The sequence below is a fragment of the Pelodiscus sinensis genome, chromosome 2, assembly GCF_049634645.1.
Source record: "Pelodiscus sinensis isolate JC-2024 chromosome 2, ASM4963464v1, whole genome shotgun sequence".
Lineage (NCBI taxonomy): Eukaryota > Metazoa > Chordata > Testudines > Trionychidae > Pelodiscus > Pelodiscus sinensis.
Genome location: NC_134712.1, coordinates 37,257,786 through 37,284,708, shown reverse-complemented (window position 1 = coordinate 37,284,708; position 26,923 = coordinate 37,257,786). Strand labels below are relative to the sequence as shown.

The 26,923-nt window shown below is 43.7% G+C and overlaps 1 protein-coding gene across 5 annotated transcripts in view; it reads right to left on the bottom strand.

Annotated features, from left to right (window-relative positions):
- STK3 (serine/threonine kinase 3) overlaps positions 1 to 26,923 on the bottom strand; it is a 318,957-nt gene that overhangs the window by 254,133 nt on the left and 37,901 nt on the right. For all 5 annotated transcript variants that reach the window (XM_075920320.1, XM_075920321.1, XM_075920323.1 and 2 more), the window contains exons 5-6: positions 3,027 to 3,191; positions 759 to 926 (exon numbers count right to left, since the gene is read on the bottom strand). In XM_075920320.1, coding sequence (XP_075776435.1) covers positions 759 to 926; positions 3,027 to 3,191 — 333 coding nt within the window. The remainder of the gene's footprint in view (positions 1 to 758; positions 927 to 3,026; positions 3,192 to 26,923) is intronic.

Sequence of the window (26,923 nt, the reverse complement as noted above, 5' to 3'; positions counted from 1 at the left end):
AACTTGAAACATTTCTTTTGTTAACTTGGGGAAATCACTTCATCTCTTAGTGCCTTAGTTATCATTCAGTAAAAGAGAGATAACAGGACTTTCCTATAGGGGGATTGTGAAAATCAACTCAATATTTGCAAGGTACAAACTACAGTAAGAGTGTCTTCTAAGCACTGATAAGAGAGAAGTCAAGGGCTACGTCTACATTGGCATGATTTTCAGGAAATGCTTTTAACGGAAAAGTTTTCCGTTAAAAGCATTTTCGGAAAATCGCATCTAGATTGGCAGGATGCTTTTCCAGAAAAGCACTTTTTGCGGAAAAGCATCCATGGCCAATCTAGATGCGCTTTTCTGCAAAAAAGCCCCGATCGCCATTTTCACGATTGGGGCTTTTTTGCGGAAAACACTACTGTGCTGTCTACACTCGCCCTTTTGCGCAAAAGTCTTTCGGAAAGAGACTTTTGCCCAAATGGGAGAAGCACGGTATTTCTGGAAAATCACTGACAATCTTACATGAGATCGTCAGTGCTTTTCCGGAAATTCAAGCGGCCAGTGTAGACAGCTGGCAAGTTTTTCCGGAAAAGCGGCTGATTTTCTGGAAAAACTTGCCAGCCTAGACAGAGCCAAGGAGTAAGTGAAACCTAATTAAAGGTTCCAAGATTTTGCCTATTTTTTTATTATTTATATCAGCCATAACTCTACAGATAGCTGTGCAAGCAACATCCCACAGTCAATAATTTTTTTAAAAAAATCCACACATTACTTACCCTCATTGGGTGTATGTCAGCATATGGAGGTTTTCCTTCAGCCATTTCTATTGAAGTGATACCCAGGGACCAGATATCTGCCACACAGTTATAACCAATCTCTTGTATTACTTCAGGAGCCATCCAAAATGGAGTACCTATAACAGTATTTCGTTTTGCCATTGTATCCTATAATTAGATTGTTTGTATAATTAAAATTAGCACGTTTGTCTGCATAGATTTCCATTTCATTTGTTTCATATTTCATAGTTAGAAATGAATTTCGATTGTAGGTACTACATCAATCCCCCTCCTAAATATATAAACAAATACCCTAAAAACTGTGAGATGACATGGGTGACTGAAAGAAAATTTTCTTTCCAAACTTGCAGTAAATGAAACAAGGGATTTCTTGATTTTTTTGCTCTTAAAATAAAGAGCTTCCTCAGAATCTAATAAGTCTAAGGTGTTTTGCCACTTTATCTTCTTTTCTTTCAAATTTTTGCCACAAAGTTTACTGGACTCATTTAATCAACAGGACAAAGTCTGGTTGATTTAAACTCATTTTTAAAAAGTATTAGCATTTTAAAATGGGAATGGGGCCAAACTAATTTAGACCATCAGTAGCTTCAGAGACACAGGCCAGGTTTCACGTGTAAACATCAAATGGAAGGACTGTTTGTTTTCCATATCTCCAACACAGAGTGCAGGAGGAAGGAAAGAGGATATATTTAGAAAGACTGAGGGATGTTAGGTGGGAAGGGACAAAACTACATGCTATCCCCACCCAACTCTGATGACCACCTACAGACAGAATTAAGGTAGTATGGATTAGGGCCACCAACATTGGAAAGGTGGGGGCATTCAAAGGGGACATCTGTCCCAGGGCCTGGAAATCCTTTGCTACTGCAGTGAAAAGCAACAGGAGTTCTGTGCCCTTTAAACTGCCTTCAGAGCCCCATGCGGCACTGAGAGCTGGATGGGAGATGCTAGCGCTAGCCCCACCTCTTCCACCCAAGGCCCCGCTTCTTCCAGGGACTCAGAACCAAGTCATCACCCTATCTTTTCCACGGCCTGGTGAAGTCTGTTGCCAGCCCTGGTGTAGGTACTTTAACTCAATTTCCAAACTCTCACATGTTCAGATTTCTTGAAAAATCTAAGATTAACCCTAAATTTCAAGGATTTTTATTTATATACATATTTATATCTGTAAAATAATAATTATTTGCTAAGATTGCTAACTACAATATTTTTATAACAATTTTACTCTTAAATTATCAATTTGTACTGCTAACTGCTTCATTTCTAATATTTTTAGAAGGATCACTTCATATATTTAGTTGAATTTATAATGTTCAGCAGACACTGTTACAATGATAATGTAAAAGTTATTCCTGTTATGTCACACACAAAAAATGCAAACATTCATGATCCAACTGCCATAACAAAGGATCAAGCTCTTTTGAAATGTAGCAATGCCAGTAAATCCATATGACTAACAAGTTAGAGCCAGTCACTTTCCAAGTTTTAGAACACTTGCAACTTAATGGTGCCAGAAAAGGGTCAAAATTGATTAAATAGAAAATGGTATTCTTCCAAGCTCTGGTCACATAAGTCACCAGGATAAGACTGATCAATAAACTGAGATGTTCAAAATATGACGACATGTTTTCTGGGCTTCCTTGGGTTCCATAAGTTTGACTTCCCTTTGATGGATCTTCAGTATGCACACACATTCTACTAATCTACCTAGGGAAGTGATTCTCTATCTTTCCGGACTATTGTACCCATTTCAGGACTCTGCTTTTACTTGCATAGCACCAAGTTTTACATTACTTAAAAAATACTTACAAAAAATCAGACATAAAAATCCGAAAGTGTCACAGAACACTATTATTTTTACATTGCTTACTTTCTCATTTTGTTTTCATGAAATTTTAGTTTATACTGACTTTCCTAGTTTTTATGTAGCCTGTTGTAAAACTAGACAGATATTCAGATGAGGAGTTGTACCCCCTGCCAACCAACTAAAATCATATTAAAGGCATAAAAGGTGATGGTTTTATGGGTGTTTTAATCAAGTTAGGTAAGTTCAATAAAGTTAGTGAACAACAAAATAATCATAATTCAAAGAAGGGTGCTGTCTTTCCCATCATCACCAATCACTTCTGGCCATGAAGAATGATCAAAGGAAATGAAAAAGTAGAAATCCCTTTTTTTTTTTTTTTTAAACAGTGGTTCTAAACACTATAACAATCTAAAACAGTTCTGTCCTTTTCATATACTTACTGTTAATTGGCCAGCCACTCCAAAATCAGCTAATTTTGCATGTCCTTCTGTGTTAAGGAGAATGTTTCCAGCCTTTATATCTCTGTGTATTTTTCTCATGAAGTGCAAATATTCAAGTCCTTTAAGTGTAGATTTAAGAATGGTTGCTATTTCATCTTCTGTTAGCTACAAGAAAAACAAACAACTAACTACTTTTCTTCTTGGGTATATACATGCACACAATAATTATAAATTTAAATAAACAATGTTATAGCCTAGAACAGTGGTCAACAACCAGTAGATCCAGATCTGCTAGCAGATCTTGGAGCTCCTGACTGGTTTGAACAGGAAGCTATCAAGCACTGGAACTTCAGTTGACCCTTCTCCCACTACCATGCCACCCACTCCTGCCCTCTGCCTTGGAGCTGCCCTCCTGGGAGCCTCATGCTTGCTGTGCATGAGAGGGAAAAGAGAGGGGGGCGCTGATGTCAGGGTTTCCCTCCTCCCCCCACATCTGTACTTGATCTCCACACAGAGAGAAGGGGATGGAGGGAGCTTTGCAATGCAAATCTCTGTGGCTACCTCCAGACTGCAACCCTCTGTCAGCAGAGGGATGCAAATAAAGCACTTTGAAAGTGCAAATGAGCTTGGGACTTAAATATCCTGGTCTTCATTTGCATACTCATGCTGATCACACACCATTTTGAAAGTGAAAATTCTGTGTAGCCGCGGTTCTGCCAACAGCAGGGAGCTTTTTCGACAGATCCTGTACTCATTTTTTGATCGGCACAGCGCCGGAATGTGAGTATGCAAATGAAGCCCAGGATATTTAAATCCCGGGCCCATTTGCACTTTCAAAGTGCTTTATTTGCATCCCTCTGCCGACAGAGGGATGCAGTCTGGAGGTAGCCTGTCACTCTAACAAAGTGTGTGTGTGTCTGTCATTCTCACTAACACACGGTCCTTCACTCTCATCTCCTGACCCAACACATACACGGAGGTGGTGGGGTTGTTGTTAACTCTTTTACTGCTCCAAAGTGTGTTATTTTTAGTTGTTGATTGGTTTCTGCATTTTATAATTTTTATTTCTCTCTCATGCTTAAAATTTAATTCTTTTGAGTAGTTAGTTCTAAAATGCCTAACCTGCCGTGGCTGGCGTAATTATCCCTATGGTAACCGCTGTTTGTGAAAGTAGCTAGCATGTCTCTGCAGCCCCTGAGAAAGGCAGAGCAGGGGGTCTCCACATGCTTCCTTGCCTGCAGACACCACTCCTGTAGCTCCCATTGATCAATAACAGGGAACCGTGGCCAGTAGAAGCTGTGGGCTCAGTGCCTGTAGATGAGGGGCAGCACATGGGACCATGGAGCCATTGTTGTACATGCCAGCTGCTTTCAGAAGTGGTGTAGGGCTAGGGCAGGAGTAAGCCTGCCTTAACCCCACTGCTCCACCACCAGAAGCTGTCTTAGTTAAATGGTGCCCAGCCAGAGCCTGCTTCCTGAACTCCTGTCCCAACCCCTTAACCTCCTCCCATACCCAATCATCTGCCGCAGACTCCTTCCCAGAGCTTGCACCCTGAAACCTCTCCTGGACCCCAAACCTCCACCCTGGACTAAGTTCAGAGCCCCTTCCACACTCCAAACTCCTAGGCCCAAGATCACACAGCCTGCAACCCAAACCCCTACCCCAGCCTGGTGAAAGTGAGTGAGGATGAGGGAGGAAGGGGGATGGAGTGAGCATGGTGAGGCCTCGAAGGAGTGGAATAGGGGCAGGGCCTCAAAAAAGGGGCAGGAAGGAAGTGAGACAAGGGTATTTGGGTTTGAGGTAGATCTTATGTTCCACTTAAATTGAAAAAGTGATCTTGTGGTTAAAAAAGGTTGGAGACCACTGGCCTAGAAGAATACAATTCAGGTTCCATAAACTGTTTTATAATTACTATTATTTATATAACATACATGAAGTATTCTAGATGCTTTACAGACATAAAGCAGGACCAGGTTTAAGAGAGTTTTCAGGATCAGAGTCTAAAACTGTAATTTGATAAACATAGCTGGATGGGAAATAAATGATCTTCAAACAGGAGCAGGAGTTCACCTATACAGATCACGTTGCAAAATTGGGCCCTAAACATCACATAAGCAAAATAGAGGTTGAAAGGTACTATGAGATTTTACTTAAAACTCTTTAAAATGTCTTTATATTTGTATATAGTTTATAAATACAAGAAATAGAATTTTCTCTCTCCAGTATAATCCATAATTAGATTATAAACTCTTAGAGAGATTCTGCCCCAAAGAAAGTGTCTCAACAGTAGAATTAATGCAGACTCTTACAAGGATTTAGCATACAAAACAAAAGCCCTATCCCCCATTCTCTGCACATTAAAGCCTTTTAAGCCTGAGCTAGCAGACCCAGCTCAGAGTAAGGGTTAGAACCTGATCTCTATTTTAACTTGTACTTTAATATATCCCCTTTGCAGCAAGCATGCAGATTAAATCATTCAAGATCTGATAAACCTCTAATGCTTTCCCACACTTCCCCCTAAAGAACAAACACGTACTCCCGCAATTGACTAGGAAAGAATCAGAGCATCTCACCACAGAGAACCATGCGATATGCCCCCAACACAAATAATCAAATAAAGAAATAGCGAGGACCACCATAATGTGGATTAAGGATGTAAGCAACTAGTCAAGTAATCAACTACCCAATAAGCCTAGGCTTATCACGTAGTCGAGTCACTACTCGCTTCCCCTCTTCCCCTCAACTTTTGCTGCCTCTATAACAAAAGCAGCAAGGGCGGAGGGTGGGGCAGGAGCCAATGCTGGAGGGAGCCAGCTTAAAAACTAGCTCCCCCAAGCACCATCTCCGTGGTGTGTTGGGGTGGAGGGGAGAGAAGGGGAGGCACAGAACCCAGTGCCAGGCTCTTACTACATTTAAAATGTAGAGGCACAGCAGTCCAGGACTCAGTAGAAGCTGGAATTGCTCAGCCCCAGCTCACGCTGGGTCTGGGACCTATCCCTGCTGCGGTTCTGCAGTTTAAATTAGTAGGAGCTGGGCTGCATGTGCACCCAGCTCCTACTACTTTTAAACTACAGAGCTGCAGTGGGGCCCCTTATCGACTAATCATTTAGTCAATACAACTTTTATCGACTACAAAATTAGTCAGTTACCCACTTCTTAACATCCTTAATGTGGATATGGCTTTGCCCTGGGGATGGTTCACACCTGGCCTAAACTACCCCAGGTGGTTAGCTTAATTATGCAATGAATCACAAAAATCACAGAAATGTAGGCCAGAAGGGACTCTGACAAATCATCACATCCAGCCCCCTCCATCTTGGCAGGACTGAGTAAACCTAAATCAATCCTGATGGGGTTTTGTCCAATCTCGTCTTAAAAACCTCCAATGACAGGAATTCCACAGCATTCTTTGGAAATCTTTTCCAATGCTTAACTATCCTTACAGTTACAAAGATTTTCCTAGTCTCTAACCTAAATCTCCCTTGGTGCAGATGAAGCGCAGTATTTCTTGGCCTACCTTCAGTGGACAAAGAGAACAATTGACAACAGTCCTCTTTGTAACAACTCTTAACATATTCAATGACTGCTATCAGGTTCCTCCTTTTCTCAGTACTGAACATGCTCTTTTTTAAAAATAATCTTCCTCATAAGTTAATTTCCTAAACTTGTTATCATTTTGTTGCTCTTCTCTGGACTCTCTTCAACTTGTCCACATCTTTCTTATTCAACACCATATTCCAACTCAGGGCTCCCTTCCCCTCCCCCGATTGAGTACAGTGGAACAACTGCCTCTTGTGTCATACATACAATACCTTCATTAATACTGGAGATGTGAAAAGTTAACCAGTGGGGGCTGGAGCAGCTCCCTGCCCACAGTGGGCAGGGACACTCCAGCCCAACCAGAGCAGCCCATCTGTGGTAGGCCTGCCATAGACAGGGGTGGCTTTGGCTATCAAGCACAGCCTTTGTCCACAGCTGGCCCAACTACAGCAAGTGGAGGAGGAGCTCCAGCCCAGCAGGGCTGGAGCAACTCCCATCACCACCACCTGACTCCCTTTAATTGGTTAATCAACTAAACTAGATTTTACATCCCTAATTAATACACCCCAGAATATTAGCCTCTTTTGCAATTGCATCATGTGGTTGATTCATTTTCAGTTTGTGATCCACGATAACTCCGATTCTTTTCAGCTGCACCACTTAGCCAGTTATTCTCCATTTTGCAATTGTACATGAGTTTTTCTTTCCTACGTGGAAGACATCTTTATTCTGCATTTGTACAGCACACAACAGATTACTTTGATCATCAGATCTTCTAGATAGGGGCATCCAGCAGCCCCTCGGTTGCCTAGATCTGGACCCTGAGACTTAGGGCCTGCCCCATCACTGGGGAGCCCACCCTGGCGGTCAAGCCCCCCAGCCGCCACCTCCCCTGATTTTTCTGTGGGTCAGCGACCCCCAACCCAAAAAAGATTCCCCACCCCTTCTCCAGGTGCTACGTCAATATAAAGTAATAAATTAACAATAATAAATTCAGTGTGAGTTGAGGGTGCTAAGCACTTCACGGGACTTGACCAGGATGAATTCTTCAACTTTGGGTACAGAGCAGAGAAAAAACAAATCCTTTTCAACTCTGGGGTATATTAATAGGAATGCTGTATATATGACACAAGAGGAGCACCACCCGCTCTTTGCAGGGTGGAGGAAACTTTGCATGCTCCCCCCACCCCGACTGGCCTGGGGGCAGGGGAGCGGCAGGGCCTCCGTGGGCCAGTTCAACCCACTTGGCGGGTGGGATTTGGCCCGTGGAGGCCCTTTTGCCCACCCTTGCACTTAGGTGTGCATGTGCCCAGATTTCAAAGTTTTTTCCCCACAGCGGTACCCATTGGGCCAGCCAAGAAGCCCTCTGAAATGGTGCATATATTGGTGCATATATACCCCGATGGCCCTCCACCTCTTCAGTTCCTTCTTGCCAGAATCCTCGGATGAAGGGGAGGTGGGTGGGATTTGGAATAGACATGAGCAACACATCTTGAAGAACAGCAGTTACAAGAGGGAAGTAACCGTTTCTTTTTCAAGTGCTCACTCATGTCCATTCCACTTAGGTGACTCCAAAGCCAAACCAAGGAGGCAGGGTCGGCGCCTACAGAGAGATAGACTGCAACTGTCCTGCCAAAGGCTGCATCATCTCTGGCCTGCTGCGTGATGGTGTAATGGCTTGTGAATGTATGTACGGACAACCAGGTGGCCGCCTTACAGATGTCAGGAATGGACACCTGCACTACAAAGGCCATAGACGAGGTCTGTGCCCTCATGGAATGGGCTGTAAGTGGGGGAGGGGAATCAGGCCTGTTAAGGTCATAGCATGTTTTAATGTAGGACGTGATCCACGATGACAAACACTGTGCCGATACTGGGAGGCCCTTCATCTTTTCGGCTATGGAAATAAAGAGTTATGGAGACCTACGAAATGTCCTCGTCCTATCTATATAAAATGCCAAAGCTCTCCTGATGTCTAAGGAATGCAGGGATTGGTCTTCAGGTGTTGAGTAAGGTTTGGGGAAGAAAACCGGGAGGTAGATGTCCTGGGACATATGAAATTGGGATATCACTTTAGGGAGAAATGTAGGTTGGGAGCGAACCCTATCATTAAAGAATACTGTATAAAGTGGCTCAGATGTGAGGACCCTCAACTCTGACACTCTCCTGGCCAATGTAATAGCCACCAAAAAGACTACTTTCCACAAAAAATGTTTCATGGAGCAAGTGGCCAAGGGCTCATCAGCTTTGTGAGTACAAGGTTAAGATCCAAAGGTGGTAAGGGCTGGTGAACATGTGGGTACAGCCTGTCTACCCCCTTGAGGAAATGCTTAATCAGCACATTCACAAATACCATCCTGCCCTCTTCCCCTGGGTGAAACTGCAATAGCTACGAGATGAACCCAGAGGGATTAAGTAAAAAGGCGCTGATGCCTAAGGTCTAGTAGGTACTTTAGGATGAGAGGGATGGGAGCTTCCATGGGTTCCACATCCCTCTCGGTGACCCACAAGAAAGTGCCTCCACTTTGCCGAGTATGCGAGTCTAGTGGAGGGTTGCCTGCTCTCCAACAGGACCTTCCTTACCGCCCTGGAACAAGAGGCATTCACCCCCAGTTAACCACAAACCTTCCATGCTGCAAGGTGGAGGGACAGGAAGTTCAGGTGGCACAACTGCCTCTCCCCAGGACCCGGGTGATCAGGTCTGGTACTAACGGAATCACCACTGGTTCCTCTACCACTAGGTCCAGGAGGGTCGGGAACCAGTGCTGGCAAGGCTAATAAAGATAAAGTCATGTAGCTGGCGGGGGAGGGAGAGAGGCAGGTAGATCCAGTGCTTGTGGGGAGCCTGCATAAAGCCAGTTCCTTATGGGCAAGCGTTATGACATTACATCCAAAACAACAAAATTCTATCACACTGAGCTTAGTGCCTCACACATGCAGCCAAAAATATACTTTAAAATGTTCTTCAAAAATGTTAATTACTTTGCTGTTTGCCAAATTATTTTAATTAGCTGGTAATAAATTGCAAATATACAATATGATCTGCATTATAATATATCATGTTACTAGTGTAGTGGTAACACTATATTGAAGAACAGCATGAATCTTAACATAGCTGTCCCTTTACTATATTTCAACCATCAGACCATCTGCATTTTAAATAAGAACAATTGTAACTATGGGAAGAAAATGGTACTACAATAACTACGACTTTCCTTGTAGTCACATCTGATTAATGCCCGCTGCTCTACCCTGCAATAACTTGTTGCTGTGTCAAAGATGTGAAAAAAATCTCATTCCTCACAAATTATGCCAGCAAAACTCCCCATACAGATGTAGTTATAACATCTTTGACTAGTATAAGCTGCCTCTCCACTAGGGGGCTCTGCTGGTCCAGCTATACAGTACCAATATAAACAACAAGGAGTTAGGTGGCACCTTAAAGACTAGCCATTTTATTAACGGCATAAGCTCTCGTGAGTTGCAACTCATTTTTTCAGATGACATAATTACAACTCATGAAAGCTTATGCCATAATAAAATTGTCAGTCTTTTAAGGTGCCACCAGATTTCTTGTTTTTCCTGAGATTGACTAACATGGCTACCTCTCTAGTATCAGTATAGTAACATCAGCCAAGCCTTTGTAATACAGACTAGCCCTATGAAGAATATTTAGTACGAAGTTTCTGCTCTTTCATGAAGAGACTAACTTCCCATATTACTACCATCCACAATCATTCTGGGTTTGCAACAATCATCATTTCACTCACTAAACATCAGATAGCCCATTATTTCTTTACAAAAAAAGATTAAAAGAATATTAAAGTTTGCTTTAAAAATCAACAATTGTGTGTCATATTTTGAAGAATTGCACTCCACTTTTTTCATATTGTATTTGCTTTTTTGTTTTTTCAGACAAGATGAATGGAAAATTGTTGTCTCACATTCAGTTAGACTAGAACAGTTAGGATAGAACAAAAGAACATAAGGAGAAATGGGATGAAAATTAAAGAAATAAAAAACTGAATGAATGACAAGACAAAACTTCTTGAGTGGAAAACCTACTAAACTCCATTGCTTGAGACGTTTAATAGTAAAGTGGACAAGGTATTCTTATAAAAATAACTTACTATAAAGATCCAGCAATGGCAAAGGAACTCACTTTGATAAATTTTAGAAATGGGAAAGACACGAGTCATCTATCAGTCATTTATACTGAAAGATAAATTGTACACTGTGCTTTCAAGAAGGCAACCAATGATCAACAAATGATAGGTCCTTGCTACCAAAAGTAAAAATAATATCATATAAGAAAACACTCAGTGGGATATGGACATTTTCATTTGTCTACTTAATGAACCAGGTGAACTACTCAGATATCCTGACAGATTACTAAAACCAAAACTGTCCCTTTCAGTTACTCTGGATGAATATAATAGGGACATATACCCCCTTTCAACAATTATTTTCAAGTGAATAGTAAGAATACATCTTTTGCATAAAGATCCCCTTCAGTTTTCTGATCAGAATTATGGAATAAATCAAGAAAACACCAAAAAAGAATCTATCTTTTCTCCCTCCCATGCCCTGCACAGCAAGATTCTATCTATATTTAACACTGTGTTCCAAAATGCACTGTAACACAATTTGGACAATCCATCTTAAAACCACGTTAGCTGTTCATGCAAGTGGTATATGTCCAAAAAATAATGGAATACATGAATGCAACAAGCTTCCAGAAACCTGAGAGCTAGTCTACACTTACAGTGCTACAGCTGCGCCATTGTAGTGCTTAGTGAACAAGCTACCTACACTGACAGGAGAGGTCCTCTCATTATTATAGGTATTCCACCTCCCCAACAGGCAGCAGCTATGTTGCTGAGAGAAGTCTACCTATTGTAACAGCACTTCTATACCACAGGTTAAGTCAGTATAACTGTCACTCGGGGATGTGAAAAATCTCCATCAATGAGCAATACAGTTATAGCAACATAAGTTGGTAATGTAGACCAAGCTTACAAGAAAGAGGAATGCTCTATTTAGGGAGCATGGCAGGCTTCAGACTTTTCCTCTTTCCCTCCTTCCCCCCACCCCAAGAATTGTAAAGAAATTGAGTTAAGCAACAGCAATTTTTTACAGTTGCTGTTTTGAAACAGTACAGGGTATATCTGCAACCTCCCTTTCCTGTTTTGTTTTATTAGATCACAAGATCAATCATTTTATAAGAGACCGGAATGATTCCACAGATAGAGGAAGGTAGAAGGGAAATAGTTATAGTTAGTAAGCACATCTCTTTAAAGGTTAGTGTTCATAACAAAATTTAAAATATTTAATAATTAGAAAAAATTCCACTTGAAATTCAATCCAGTCTTATTCTGTGTATGAAACTTATCCCTCCCAGTCCCTTTTCCTACCCATTTTGTTTTCAACTGAGGATGAAAACAGTGGTGGAGTTAACTCACTGTTCACTCAAAATTAGCTAGTACCTTTGCACCACGTTTCACATACCTAGTCTACCATCAGGCTCAATGGTCCATAATAATTATTTTCACTTTTTTTCCCCCTCAGTGGGTACAGCTCAAAGCCTTTTTTTAGTGCTCCTCCTTTATGCTCACTGTTGTGGCACTTGAAAGGATTTTAGAGTGTTTGACAACTGAAAGCAACTTGTTATGCATGAAAAGTTATCTTCCTCTTTCCTTGATATAGTAAAGTTTTTTAACTGGTTAGGAGTCAAGAGAAAGTAGGAATCACATGAAGTGCAAGACAAAAGTCTGAGTAAAAGGATATATGGGGAAAAAGGCCTCTTATATTACATGTGCTCACAATTTACTGGGCAAAAGACAGTGGTAGTATAAATGGTCATGTAATTAACATGTTAGAGATAGATAGATAGATAGATAGATAGATAGATAGATAGATAGATAGATAGATAGATAGATAGATAGATAGATAGATAGATAGATAGATAGATAGATAGATAGAAAAGAAGACATAAGCATGTGTAGTTTATATACTATGCACAGAGAGATAGATAGAAAGAAAAGAAGACATAAGCATGTGTAGTTTATATACTATGCACAGAGAAGATGGGAGAGGTTGTATCTTGAAAAAGGAGGAGAGGGGATAAAGGGAAAGGGTTGCTTTATCTTACAATTTTCTGTTGAGCTGATTTATGTACTACACCTATTCCAGTCCTTGGCATATAAATTACACCCATCCATGCTTCCTTTTCTGATCAATATGTGCAACCATATCACTTACATTAACATTTGTTACCTCTAAATTTGGCCCAGAGCCTTCTGTGGGAGTTGTTCCTGCTTTTACCAGGTCTAAATATGATCCACTATGGGTTGGTCTACATTTAAAAATTATATCAGCATATCTATGTTAATCAGGAATGTTAGAAACACACACACACACACACACACACAGCTAGGCCAACAAACGAGAGTGTTTCTGTAAGCACAGTTAACATCATTTTCAGAGGGGGTATATCTATCCCAGCAGAAAAATCCTTTTGCAAGTTCCAGCATAAGATCTATAATGTAGACATAGACTGCATATCTAACAATGCAAAGAAAACATTGAAGAGTATTGAAAAAGGTATCTTTTAAACACTACATAATTTGCAGTCTTCCTGAAGGAGCAGCATTATGTACACTCTCTCTCTAGCATTATTTATTATGGAATAGTTCTAGTGTCACACTAGTCACTGTTATGTTAACACACAATGAAAGAACATATTATAGTGTCTTCATTTGAAGAAGTTAAGATTGCTGATTTTCTTTATCTTTAGTTCAATTAAAGGTACTAAACTAAAGGTACTCAGTCTAAATACTGAATTAATGCAGTTTACCCTTTATTTAATACATGTAGATCATACAATCACACACACACACACACACACACACACACACACACACACACGAAGATTTACCTAGCATGCTCTGTTCCTTAACTCGATTAATTTTTTGTTTTTTGGAAAATACAATGAAAATGAACATGCTTCATTTAAATCATTGCTCTGGGGTGGGGTTGGGAATGTGGGGTTCAGTATGCAGGCTTCCCAAGGAGAAAGGACTACCCAAAGCCCTCTATCACCACAGCAGCTTGGGGCCAGATGAGAAGCACCTCTTGATGGCTGCTGCAGCTCCAGCAAGCACAGCTGGGGGAGGGGTGCATGTCTCCCAGCTGGGGCAGGTCCAGGTTCATCTCCTCTCCCCACCCCCCCCCCCCCCCCCGAGCTCCCCAGCCAGAGTGAGAAATGCAGGAAACTGTGCACCTTCCCTTCACTCCCTTACAAAAGGGAACAGGTGACAATGTTTCTGTATGAATGTGGGGGAGCTTCAGCCCCCACAATCATCCTTAATGGGTGCCTGGGAGGGTGGGGAGCTCAGGGCTAGGGCAGTGCCATATAGGGTTGGGGTCACCCCCAGCCATCCCCTTTCACCTGCTTGATGATTCTGTTCCTTTTCTGAGAAACAATACAATTCCAGACATATTCCATTTTTCTGGCATAAACTAAAGCAAGGTAAAGGTTTGGTTAAGGTATGATAAGAGGAACCTCTAGGAGGTTTATGTGTAACCTTGCTTCTTGTGGGGACCATTGGCCTTGTACCGAGAGGGAGCCCATGTGGGCCCCCCAACCTAGTAGGGAGGCGTCTGTTGCAATTTGGTGGAGAGGCTGCTGCGGGTGAAATGGTACGCCCGACAGCAGGTTTGTGTGGCTGGTCCACCATTGGAGTGATTGAAGAACGCCAGGTGGCAGTGTAACGGGCCTGTGGAGATCGTATCTGGTGTGGTGGTATACGAGGGTTAGCCATTGCTGAAGAGCACGCAGGTGTAGTCTGGCGTATTTCACCACGTACGTTGTGGCGGCCATGTGGCCTATGAGTCTGAGACATGTGATGAGTGGAACGGGGGGGCTCACGGTGATGATGCAAATGAGGTCCTGGATGGCTTGAAACCTCTGCAAAGGTAGGAACGCTCTGCCGGCAAGTGAGTCCAGACGGGCCCCAATGAACTCGATGTCCTGAGTGGGATGCAAGACGGACTTTTGCTCATTGAGGAAGAGTCCGAGTGATCGAAAGACTTGCATCGTGAGGTGAACCATGTGGGAGACCTCGTGTGCCGAAGCACCTTTGAGCAGGCAGTCGTCCAGATAAGGGAAGATGAGCACCCCTTGGCTTCGGAGAAAGGCCGTGACCACGGATAAAACCTTTGAGAACACCCTGGGGGCTGAGGATAGCTCGAAGGGGAGGACCTTGTATTGAAAATGGTCCTCCGCCACGACAAAGCGCAAGAACCTTCTGTGAGCAGGGTGGATAGGGACGTGGAAATAGGCGTCCTGGAGGTCGAGGGCGGCAAACCAGTCCTGTGGATTTAAAATAGGGATTATGGCAGCTAGAGTTGTCATTTTGAATAGTTGTTTCCTGAGATATTTGTTCAGACGACGAAGGTCTAGGATAGGGCGCCAGCTTCCGGACCTTTTCTGGGTGAGGAAATAGTGAGAGTAAAAGCCCCTGTTCCTGAAGTCCTTCGGAACTGGCTCTATGGCACCCAGAGAGAGAAGGCAGTCGACCTCTAGTCTGAGGAGGATTTCGTGAGAGGGGTCCCTGAAGAGGGACGGGGTGGGAGGGGTGGTTGGTGGGATGGCTATGAGAGAGATAGGATAGCTGAACTGAATAAGCTCGAGGACCCATTTGTCCGTGGTGATTTTTGCCCATTGATGTAGAAAGGGTCTTAGACGGCGATGGAATAACTGGGTTGAACGATTCACGGTGCTGCCTGTGGCTGTCTGCTCGCCCTCGACCAACACATCAAATCTGTTGCTTGCTGTTGGAAGGCATGTTTGTTCTGCCGGTCGGGTTTCGGCATCGTTGAGGCCTCTGGCGAGAACGCTGGTTGTCAAAAGGCCTCTGTTGTTGGTGCTGTTGTTGCCACTGGTGTCTAATATAGGAGTAATCATATCTGCGCTGATAGGGTGAGTACCGACGTCTCTTAAAGGGAGGTGTATACATCCCCAAAGTTCGCAGGGTTGTCTGAGAGTCTTTAGAGGAATGCAGGATTGCGTCCGTGGTCTCTGCAAAGAGCTTATCCTTGTCGAAGGGTAAGTCCTCGACTTCTGTCTGTAGTTCCTTTGGAACTCCTGCCGCTTGAAGGAAAGAAGCTCTACGCATAACAATAGCCGTAGCGGCGGAACAACGTCCATGGCCATCTGGAGGGACGTTCTCACTGATGTGTAGCCCTCTTGGATGACTGATCTCAGGATCGATCTTTTTGAATCGGGGAGATGATCCATGAGGGGAATGAGGCGTGAGAACGTATCGAAGGTATGATTGGAGAGGTGTGCCGAGTAATTGGCGATTCTGAGGAGTAAAGTCACTGAGATGTATACCTTCCTGCCCAGGACGTCGAGCCTCTTTACGTCTTTATCAGAGCCCTGGTGTTTGAGGTGAGGGGCTCTAGATCTCTGTTGAGCTGCGTCGACTACTAAAGAGTTAGCCTGTGGATGGGCAAAGAGGAATTCCATGCCCTTTGGTGGCACAAAATATTTCTTGTCGGCTCTTTTGTTGGTGGGAAGGGCCAACGCTGGAGCATGCCACACCTCATCGGCCAGTTCCAGGATGCCTTCATCGAGAGGGATGGCGAGGCATGAACTATGTCGTGGTTGGAGATTCCTGAAAAGCTTATGCTGCTTATCTTGAGCTCTTGTAGCGGAATCTCCTGTGTAATAGCTACCCGCTTAAATAATTCTTGGAATTGACGGAGGTCGTCTGAGGGAGAGCTGTCGTCGGGGTTCACTGCATCCTCCGGAGGAGATGAAACTGGAATGGAAGACCCCGAGGTATGGTGCACGAAGGGAGCATGTTCCGGCTCTGAAGAGTGGCGAGATGGTCGGTAAGAATATCGGCTATGGGAATGTCGAAAGTCGCGGTCGTCACGATGGTAGGCGCCATGGTGAGGTGAACGGTCATTGTGGAAGCTGGAGCGGCTGCCATACAGATAACGGTACGGGGAGCAGGGTGAGCAAGAGCGGAGGTGTGATGCCCTGGACGAGGCAGGGGAGGCAGATAGATGCCTGTACTGGTGCCTGCGATGGGGAGATGCAGCAGCCAGAAACGGGGAGGCAGTCTAGACGATCCGCGAGGAGACCAGTACTGATAAGGAGACCGGCGTGGGGATCGGAGTGCTGGCAGAGGAGAGGACCGTGTCGGGGAGAAGAAGCGGGAGCGGGAGCAGCTGCGGTGACGTGGAGAATGGGGGGCAGCAGGGCTCTGGGGTAGCTGAGTTGCGGCATGCGCTCAAGCGCTAGCTGCTGAATTGCTCGGCTCCTGGTGCGGCGGGGCAGGAGCGATCGGCACCGCGCCTGCCGCGGAACGGGTCGGCACCATGTAGTCCAGCACCACGCGGTGACTTGTGGTCGGTCCTGGGGCCGGTGCTGTGGTCGGGTCCGAGGTTGCTCTCGGCGCCGGCTTAACGCTCGGCGCCGGAGGAGGAAGAAGCGGCTGCGCTGATGCAGGCTGGGGAGACCGTGTCTTTGAAGACTCCCGTGGCCGCTTAGGCTTTGAAGCCGCCGAGGCAGGGGGACGTGGCTTTACAATGCCAGACGTCCCAGGTGTCTCTGCCTGGCTCTCCCTGCCATTAAAGGCAGCTGGCAGGGATCTTGCTGGGAACAGGCTCATTTTCTTCTGGAGTCCTGCAGTAGGGGAGGAAGCCCAGCGCTTATGAGGCTACTGATTAGAGTCAGCCTGCTGCGGTTGTAGGGCTGAGTCAAAGAGGAGCATACGGAGGCGCCTCTCCCTATCCTTCCTGGCTCTAGAGGTGAGCCTTAAGCAATGGGTACACTTTTGGGGGATGTGAGACTCCCCCAGGCAGCGAATACATTCTGCATGGCCGTCTGAGGCTGGCATTGCCTCACAGCAAGAGCCGCATTTCTTAAACCGGGTCCCTGACTTGCCGGCAACCTGCTGCCTCTTTTCTTTTGTTTTCGAACAGTAGGTGGTTGTTGAAGCGAATAGCCTGGTAACGACTCTGCCCAGGTATCTTTGTTCTTTTATCTTAACAGTCTGTTTTTTTTGTTTTTTTTAAGGTGAATGGAGCTATGTAGCCTGAAGCTGACAGGAGAACAGCTGAGAGGCGGGAGGTAAGAGCGGTCTCTGCTTTTACTCCTGACAGTTCTTTCTTTGTCCTTCCTCTCTTGAAAAAAATTTTTTTTTTTTTTTTTTTTTTTTTTAGTTTTTGGGGAATGAGAGGAGAGAGGGAGGAGAAGGGAATTGTATATACAAAAGGGAGAACTAGAAGCAGTCTAGTTCTGAGGCAGTGAAGTGAGGAGCGCAATTAGAAGCGTCTGCAGCCTGAGGCGGTGAAGAAGAACTGGCGGAGGGGCCGGACCGCGCGACAGAAAGAGCGCGAAAGCCACGAGCCTGCGGCACATGCGTGGTCCGGCCAGACACTGCTAATGACAAGTCTCCGTCTGCGGCGCAGGGGCAAGCCCAGCACCCATAGTGGAGCACCCGCGGGGACATCCCCAAAGAAGAACCTGTGTTACGAACGCAATTGATGAGGCGTGTGCGCCAGTCAAATGACCTATGACTAGTGGGGGTGTGACCCTGCCAGATCATAACAGGTATGCACATACTATCCAGGATGATATACACTGTGCAGAGACCAGGTCCCCTTTCATCTGCTCTGCTATAGCCAAGAACAGCTGAGGGCATTTCCTAAATGCTTTTGTGCAATCAACATAGAAAGCATCTAGCATGTGCAGCATCCTTTACCTAGCACTAGTGTGTGGTTTTGGATAGAAAACTGGGAGAAATATATCCTGATTATGATGGAATTGGGACATCACCTTTAGTAAGATGGTCAGGTGTGATATGGGATAAGAGAGAACACTATGTTCCATAACAGCTGACACCAAGCTTCTGGAAGCATCTCCTGTCCCTGAGTCGAGTCTTGAGTTGCTCCAAATACCTCTATTCTTTGCACCTAACCTAGCAACACTTCTCCACATTGAGGAGGATGCCAAGGGACTTGAACAGCTTTAACGTGAGTCTTTCGAGCCTATGGAGTTGTTCCAATAATCTCTTGGACAGGAAGGCCACTGCCACTGACATGCATTTGGTAAACACACAGGGGCAACAAACAGGCCAAAGGGCAGCACTGCAAACTGAGAGTGCTCATTCAACACTGTGAATCTGAGGTTGCATCTGTGACATAGAAGGATCAAAATGTGGAAACATGCGTCCTTCATGTCGAGAGCCACAAAAATGTCCCTGGGATCAAGAGATAAAATAATGGTGGCTAGGGAGACCATTTGAAACTTCATTTTCCACATGTAGCAGCTGAGGTTTCTCAGGTCTAGAATAGGTCTTAGACCCCATTTTGCCATCAGGATTAGAAAATAACAGGAATAAAGCCCCTTGATCCTTACTGTTAGGGGAACCTCTTGGATCACCCCTAACTTGGTAAACACACAGGGACAATAAACAGGCCAAAGGGCCGCCTGAGGAGTGGTCAGACCTCCTGTCTTAGAAGATGCTCATGAGAGGGGTCCCTGAAAAGGAATGGGTAAGGGAGGTGAGAAGGCAGTCGGGAGGAGAATTACAGGGAATATTCTACTCCAACCATTTGGAGGACCCAATGGTCCAAGGTAATGCTGGCCCATGCATGGTAGAAGGGGAATAGCCTAACTGAAAACTAGGGGCAGATGACTGTTTTGCGGGGCCCCGGGCAGCGTAACTCCACGGGGCCCCCCCTTTGCCATGGCGCATGCGCAGGGCTTTTTTAAGCGCGGGGCCCGGGGCGGCCGCCCCGTTCGCCCTGCCCTATATCCGCCCGTGCTGAAAACAAAGGGGAGGATCCAGTGAGGTTAGTGCCCTGCCCTTGGTGCATTGTCAAAAGCTCTGTTTTGGGCCAGGAGGGGCTTTGGAGGAGTTATTCCCCTGGTTTGACTGCTGAAAGGGGGTTCTCCTCCTATTATTGTTTCTATTGTGCCTACACTGCTGCTCATGGCACTGTCTAGGTACAAACCTCTGCAGAGGGGGTTAGAGTCTAAAGGGGTGCCTTTGGGTAGCTGGGATGTACGTTCCCAAGGATTTCATATTTGCTCGGAAATCCTTAAGGGAGTGAAGTTTGGACTCCATCTGCTCAGAGAACAGACTCCTGCCCTAAAACAAGAGTGTGCTGGACCTCTGGAGATAAACCCGAGGCTTGTAACCATGCCGACCTATGCAAGGCCACTCCCATCGAGAGTGTTCTCTCCCTCAGTTCCTTATCATCTGTGACTGTGTTGGAACTTCCTAATTGTCTTGCCTTTGCAAGCTCCTACTCTCTAGCAAATAATGGATTTCTAGTTTCTCCTAACTGCGTTCTTTAAACAGATTCAGAAGAGGTAGGCAGATGTGTATGGACAGTTAGCCCCTCCGGGACATGCCTCATGCCCCAGGCTTCAAAAGGCACAATGGGAAGGAGTAATTTAAAAAGTCAGCTAGGTCCCTCTTTCCAGACCTGCCCTTTCTTAGTCACCATAGGACCCAATTAAGCATCACTGAGTCTATGCACCTTCCACCACTGAAGTCTTAAAAATAATGATTCAGTTTAAGGGAATAAATATATATATATTCATCAATACATACAGTTTATATTTCCCTAAAAGTTTTAGGGCTGTGTCCTATAAACCTGGTTAATGAATAATTCTTATTTGCTAGGTTAGTTCTATAGACCTCAATGAGTTTACGTTGGTGACTAATAAGCCTTTCAGAAATACCATTCTTATGCTGTAATATATCTTGACCTATGTTTATTAATAACAACAGTAAATTAGCAAAAGCAATTTTTTTAAAATGTAGTTTACTTATCACTGTTAACATATTGTTTACTTTGTGTAATTCTCTGAGCATGGAAGAAGAAAATCAAATCAGTCAAGTAAGCTTCTTTTTAAGTAATCTAAACTTTGGGAGAAATTTGGAGTTGACAGTAACTCCTTACATACCTAGTGACATACAGCTCTAATAATTAAGTACCTAGTATTAAAAAATATATTATTCTATTGCAAAATATTAAATATATTTTGATAGTGTGTTTGGAAAGTTCACTAAAATTTAGGGAAATGACACAATGTCTTTGCATGTTTGATTAAGAGAAGTTAAACATAATTTTAGTTTAAACAACACAAAAACAGGCACTTGAATACTTTTGTGATGTTGGCCAAATGAGTACCTAGTTATTTCACCAGTTGCAATTTAATATTGCAACTATAAAATGTTTCACAAACTTACAAATTTAACATTTTCAAGTCAGAAAATAAGGCCATCATACATGGGGAAAACAAGTTTCACATCTTCCAGATAAGGCATATGTTGAATGCCTTATTTGAAGCAAGTTCGCAATGAGACTGATTCTTTCTTAGGGTTTTTTAATTATGCGTTTTGTTAGCATTTCAAGTGATTCTGGCTCACAGGGTCAAATCCAGAATAGCTAAAACGTCAGTACCTAAGGCTTTCATTGTAAGGAATATTACCCATGGAATGGCTAAAAATTTCACAGCTCCCATGACAACTATTGCACTGTCCTAGGTAGTCACAGGCTCCGTTTAGAAGGCTGGACACAAGTCTGGATCTTATGTTTGAGTTAAGATTGAAGAAATATTCCCCTTCCCCCATTATAGATCAAACACAATTTCTGTTTGAAGTTAGTAACAATTTACCCAGCCGTAGTGGCAGGCCTCTCCTGATAGCTCATCCTTAGTAATTAATGAACCACTGAGTTTCCAGGCAGCCACGATAGATAAGAGTGATCTTTCAGAAAAGCAACCTATGGTTTTGTAAGGCTTTATAGGAGACTTCAGACATCCACTAGTGACACTGTGGCCCCTAAATGCCCTCTAACCTCACCACCATTCCCAGAAAAAAAAAACACATCCAGTGAGAAAAGAATCATAGAAGATTAGGTTTGGAAGAAATCTGAAGCGGTAATTAAGTCCAATGCCATACTCAAAGCAGAACCAATCCCAACTAAATCATCCCAGCCAGGGCTTTGTCAATCCTGGTCCCATTAAACTCTTGAGCAACCCATTCCAGTGATTCACCATCCTCCTAGGCTTCTTTCAGAAGAACCTTTTTTTGGAAGATCTTTGGAAGGCTTCTTCTTCATAGAAAGAGGATTACCAACACCAGGAAAACCTCTCTGTTCTTTCAATTTACTTTCAGAAGAACACGATTGCAGTGTGGGCATAACTCAGGTTGTGTCAGAAAACTGGCCGTTTTTCCAACAAAACTCTGTAGTGTAGACATATCCCTAGTGAAATAGTTTTTCCTAATATCCAACTTAGACCTTCCACACTGCAACTTGAGACCATTGCTCCTTGTTCTGTCATCTGCCACCATCCTCCATCCTCTTTGGAATCCCCACCCTTTCAGGTAGTTGAAGATTGCTATCAAATCCCACCTCACTTTTCTCTTCTCCAGACTAAATAAGCCCAGATCCCTCAGCCTCTCCTTATAAGTCATGTACCCCAGCCTCTAATCATTTCCATTGCCCTCTGCTGGACACTCTCCACTTTACCCTCAACCTCTCTATAGTGGAGGGCCCAAAATTGGACACAATACTCCAAATGTGGCCTCACCAGTGCTGATTAAAGGGGAATAATCACCTCCCTTGATTTGCTGGCAATGCTTCTACTAACACATCCCAATATGCTGTTAACCTTCCTGGCAACAAGGACACACTGCTGATGCATACCTAGCTTCTCAACCATTATAATCACCAGGACCTTTTCTGCAGAACTGCCGCTTAGACAGTCGGTTCCCAGCCTGTAGCAGTGCACGGGATTCTTCCTTCCTAAGTGCAGGATTCTGCAATTGTTCTTGCTGAATTTCATCAGAATTCTTCTGGCCCAGTCCTCCAATTTGTCTAAATCACTCTGCATATCTTCAGCATATCTCTCCCCTCAGCTTACTGTCATCCACGAAACTGCTGAATGTGCAAATCAGTCCATCATTCAGATCATTAATGAAGATGTTGAGGGGAAAAAAAACAGCCCCAGGACTGACCCCTGGGGGCACTCCACTTGATACCAGCTGCCAGCTAGACGTTGAGCTGTTGATCACTATCGGTTGAGCCCAACGAACTAGCCAGCTTTCTATCCACCTTTTAGTCCATTGAACTGACTGGCAAGAATACTGTGGAAGACTGTATCAAAAGCTTTGCTAAAGTCAAGATATATCACGTCCACCACTTCCTTAATATCCACAAAGCCAGTAATCTCATCATAGAACGGTAATCAGTATGGTCACACATAATTTGCCCTTAATGAGTCCATGTTGATTGTTCCTGATCACCTTTCTCTCCTCCAAGGTATTCAGAAGGGCTCCAAGATTTTTCCAGGTGAGGCTGACAAGTTTGTTGCTCACTGGATCCTTCCTTTTTTTCCCTTTTTAAAAAATGGGCACTATATTTGTCTTTTTCCAGTCATTCAGGACCACCCCCAATTGCCATGAGTTTTCAAAAATAATGGCCAATGGATCTGCAATCACATCAGCACCCTTGGATGCATTACAACCAGCCCCTTGTGCATGTCCAGCTTTTCTAAATAGCCCTTAACCTGTTCTTTCACCGACGGCTGCTTACCTCCTTCCCACGCTGTGCTATCCAGTGCATCAGTGTAGGAGCTGAAGTTGTTTGTGTCACTAAGTTGCCTCCCACATTCAGTAAAGGTTCCACACTTTCCCTGACCTTCTTCATGTTGCTAACATACCTGCAGAAACCCCTCTTATTATCTTTCACATCCCTTGCCAACTGCAACTCCAACTGCACTTTGGCCTTCCTGACTAAAAATATTACTGGAGCATGCCAGGGTATATATGCCTCTCTAGTCACCTGTCCAAGTTTCTACTTCTTGTGAGCTTCCTTTTTGAGTTTAAGCTCATCAAAGATTTCTGTTAAGCCAAATTGGCTGCTTACCATATTTTCTATTCTTTCTACATATTGGGATGGTTTGTTCCAAGAAGACTTCTTTACAATATAGCCAGCTCTCTTGGATTCCTTTCCCCCTCATATTAACCTCCCAAGGTTAATCGGTTCCCCAAGGGAGTAAAAATCTGCTTTTCTAAAGTCCAGGGTCCGTCCGTCTACTGACGCTTTCCTTTCATTGGGATCCTGAACTTAAGAATCTCATGTCATTGCTGCCCAGGTTGCCACCCACTTCTACTTCCCCTATACATTCTTCCGTTTTTGAGCATCAGTTCAAGAGGAATGTGACCCCTTGATTTGTTCCTCCAACACTTGTTCCAGGAAATTGTCCTCAGCACTCTCCAAAAACTTGCTGGCTTATCTGTGCATTACTTTCTCAGCAGATATCAGGGTAATTTAAGTCCCCCATAGGAACCAAGACCTGTGATCTGGAAATTTCTGTTAATTGTCCAAAGAAAGCCTTGCCTACTTCATCTTTCTGGTCTGGTGGTCTATAGCAGATGCCCACAACAACGTCACTCTTGTTGCTCTCACCTCTAATTTAATCCAAAGAAGCTCAGCAGGTTTATCTCCAAGTTCACACTGGAACCCTGAGCAAGCATAGTGCTCTCTTTACAGCCAAAACACAAGAATTAGAAATCTCATGAAAGCCAGTATATAGTTTTCTCCCTACTATCTTTAGTGGCCAATAGCTTAGTTAATTCTAGCAGTTTCATCACAACTATAGTTGAGTTCTTCCCCCTGAGAAATGTTCATATTACTCGGCAAATAAAAATTGCTTGAATTTAGAATAAACTGTCTCCTTCTATAGAAATGGAACTCTGTCTTGAGGGAACAATGAATTAGTCTTCTGAATGTCATCCCCTATTGCTCACTGAAGTTAGAGTGCTGAAGTAGCTTTGTGCTAAGATCTGTACGCTGGACCCTCCTGATCAGCGAAGGTTGGTAAGAAAAGGGCTGGGTTCCTTCTTGATTGAGACTGCCAACATTTCCCTAAGGAAGGGCAGAGTGCAAATGGGTCTTACAGCTACTGTGAAGCCAGTGTTCAAGAAGCCAATTTTGATGCTGACAATCTATATAGTCAGCATTTTGGAGTAAGATCAGGGTAGGTTTACCCTAAAAAACAATAGCTTTTTTGGGATTTTACTACCTAAGAGGCAGCCCCTTGATATGAACAGGGACAGGAGTAGCTAACAAGAGTCTGATTGGTACTCAAGTTTTGGAATTTGTTTCCCATACTTCTGGTTGAACAAGGTTTAGCTAAGATTTGTAACCTTCCTGACATGCTGCAAAGCCCAAATCTTTCTGCTCACACTTTCAACAAAAGGGGTGGCTGAGGGTTGAAAGGGTCTGATGAAGATGTATATATGCCATAAAAATATACATTTATAAATAGGCATCAGGGGCAACAATGGAGCACCCACGGGAACATCACCTGAAGAAGTGTTTAGTTAGCCTATTCTAAGTAATGTGTAGTCAGAAGTTTTCTATCATGTAATCAAAAGTCATACAGCAATCAGAGAATAAACAGTCTAAGCTGTCTTTTTGTTCCTCCATCATTAGACAGAAAAATAAGAATTTCATTATTATAAAAACGTGACAACCACTAATGGGACATACAACTTGCCTTAGGTACTTCATACAACATAAAGAACTGAAAATTATTTTAGTGGAAATGTGAAACTTAAATGTAGTTATGATATATTTAGTTAACTAAAACTTCTTAAATCTCTTTCAAACAGGCTGAAAGGAAAAGAAGGGAAATTTTTACTTTTAAAAGGACATATATTAAAATTAAGCTATTCAAATAAATTAGAGCAACTTCTTCCATTTTATGTACTCATCATAAAATAGAAAGCAACTTTTTCATCTTTCAAGTTACAATGATGTTAAAGAATGGACCCCTTGAAAAAAATCCCTTATGCTCTATACACACACACACACACAAACAATAATTCCAAATCCTATTCCTCCCTTTGCAAACTGGACAAGTTGTAAAGGCCTAGAGGTCTGGACAACATTTATTTAACAGTAACTTGCGGGGGAGGACCATAGTTGCTTTTCAGCACATGACCTTTCTTATCATAAATAGGCCATAGCTGAGATATTGGAACTCAATATCAGAGGGATTTCACTTTTTACTCGAATATTGCACACAGTCTTTCATAACAAAAAATGGTATTAAAGTAAACATGGCACCTAGATAATATGACATTTGTCATTCTAAAGAGACAACTCTTTGTGGGTTACATAAAAAGGAAAAAAAAAATCAAATACTGAGACACGTAGTAGGTGGGGATAATGCTAACCTGCACTAGGGATGTGAATGAGTAACCAATTAACCAGCTACCTGGTAAGCACCATCCTTACCAGTTAACTGGCTCCTGTGACTGGCAGCCATGTGGGGCCAATGGCCAGCAGCTGGCAGCCCCATGAGCTGGGGGGTGCTATGGCCAGGCCAGGCCCGGCCCATCATGCCACAGGCGGAAGGGCCACTGCAGCCCAGCCAGGCTGGAACAGCCCTCTACCCACGGAATCCCACTTAATTGATTAACCAGTTAAAAAGTAACCAGTTTTACATCCCTAGTCTGCACCAAGTGAGAACTTAATAGGTAGGGCCCCACAGAATTCACGGTCTATTTGGTCAATTTCATGGCCATAGGAATTTCAAAATTGCAAATGTCATTATTTCAGCTATTTAAATCTGAAATTTCATGGAGTTATGGGAGGTTGCAAGGTTATTTTAAAGGGGAGGCTTGCTGTACTACTACTCTTACTATTGCACAGCTGCTGGGAGCAGTGCTGCCTTCAGAGCTGGGTAGCTGGAGAGCAGCAGCTGCTGAAAGCAGAACTTCCGCCAGCAACAGCACAGAAGTTAAGGATGGTATGGTATTGCCATCCTTACCGTGCTGCTGCCTGCAGAGTTAGGCTTTAAGTTAGCAGCTGCCACTCCTTGGTCACCCAGTTCTGAAGACAGCAGTGCAAATAACAGTGTCATGGTATGGTATTGTCACCTTTACTTCTGCGCTGCTGCAGGTGGAGCCCTGCCTTCAGAGTTAAGTGCCTGGCCAACAGGAGCTGATCTCCATCTGCTTAGCTCTGAAAGCAGTGCAAAAGTAAGGGTGGCAATACTGCAACCTCCTAAAATAACTCTGTGATCCCCTTGCAACTCGCTTTTGGGTCAGTTCCCCTACATTGAGAAACACTGGTCTCCCCGTGAAGTATGTATAGGGTAGGGTAAAGATAAAAAAAGACCAGATTTCACAGTCTGTGACACTTTTTCATGGCCATGAATTTAGAAGGGCACTATGGATAGGTCAAAAACTTCATAATTCCTCTTTTCCCCATGTATGTTTTTGTTACAAATTATTCAGGAAATAGGA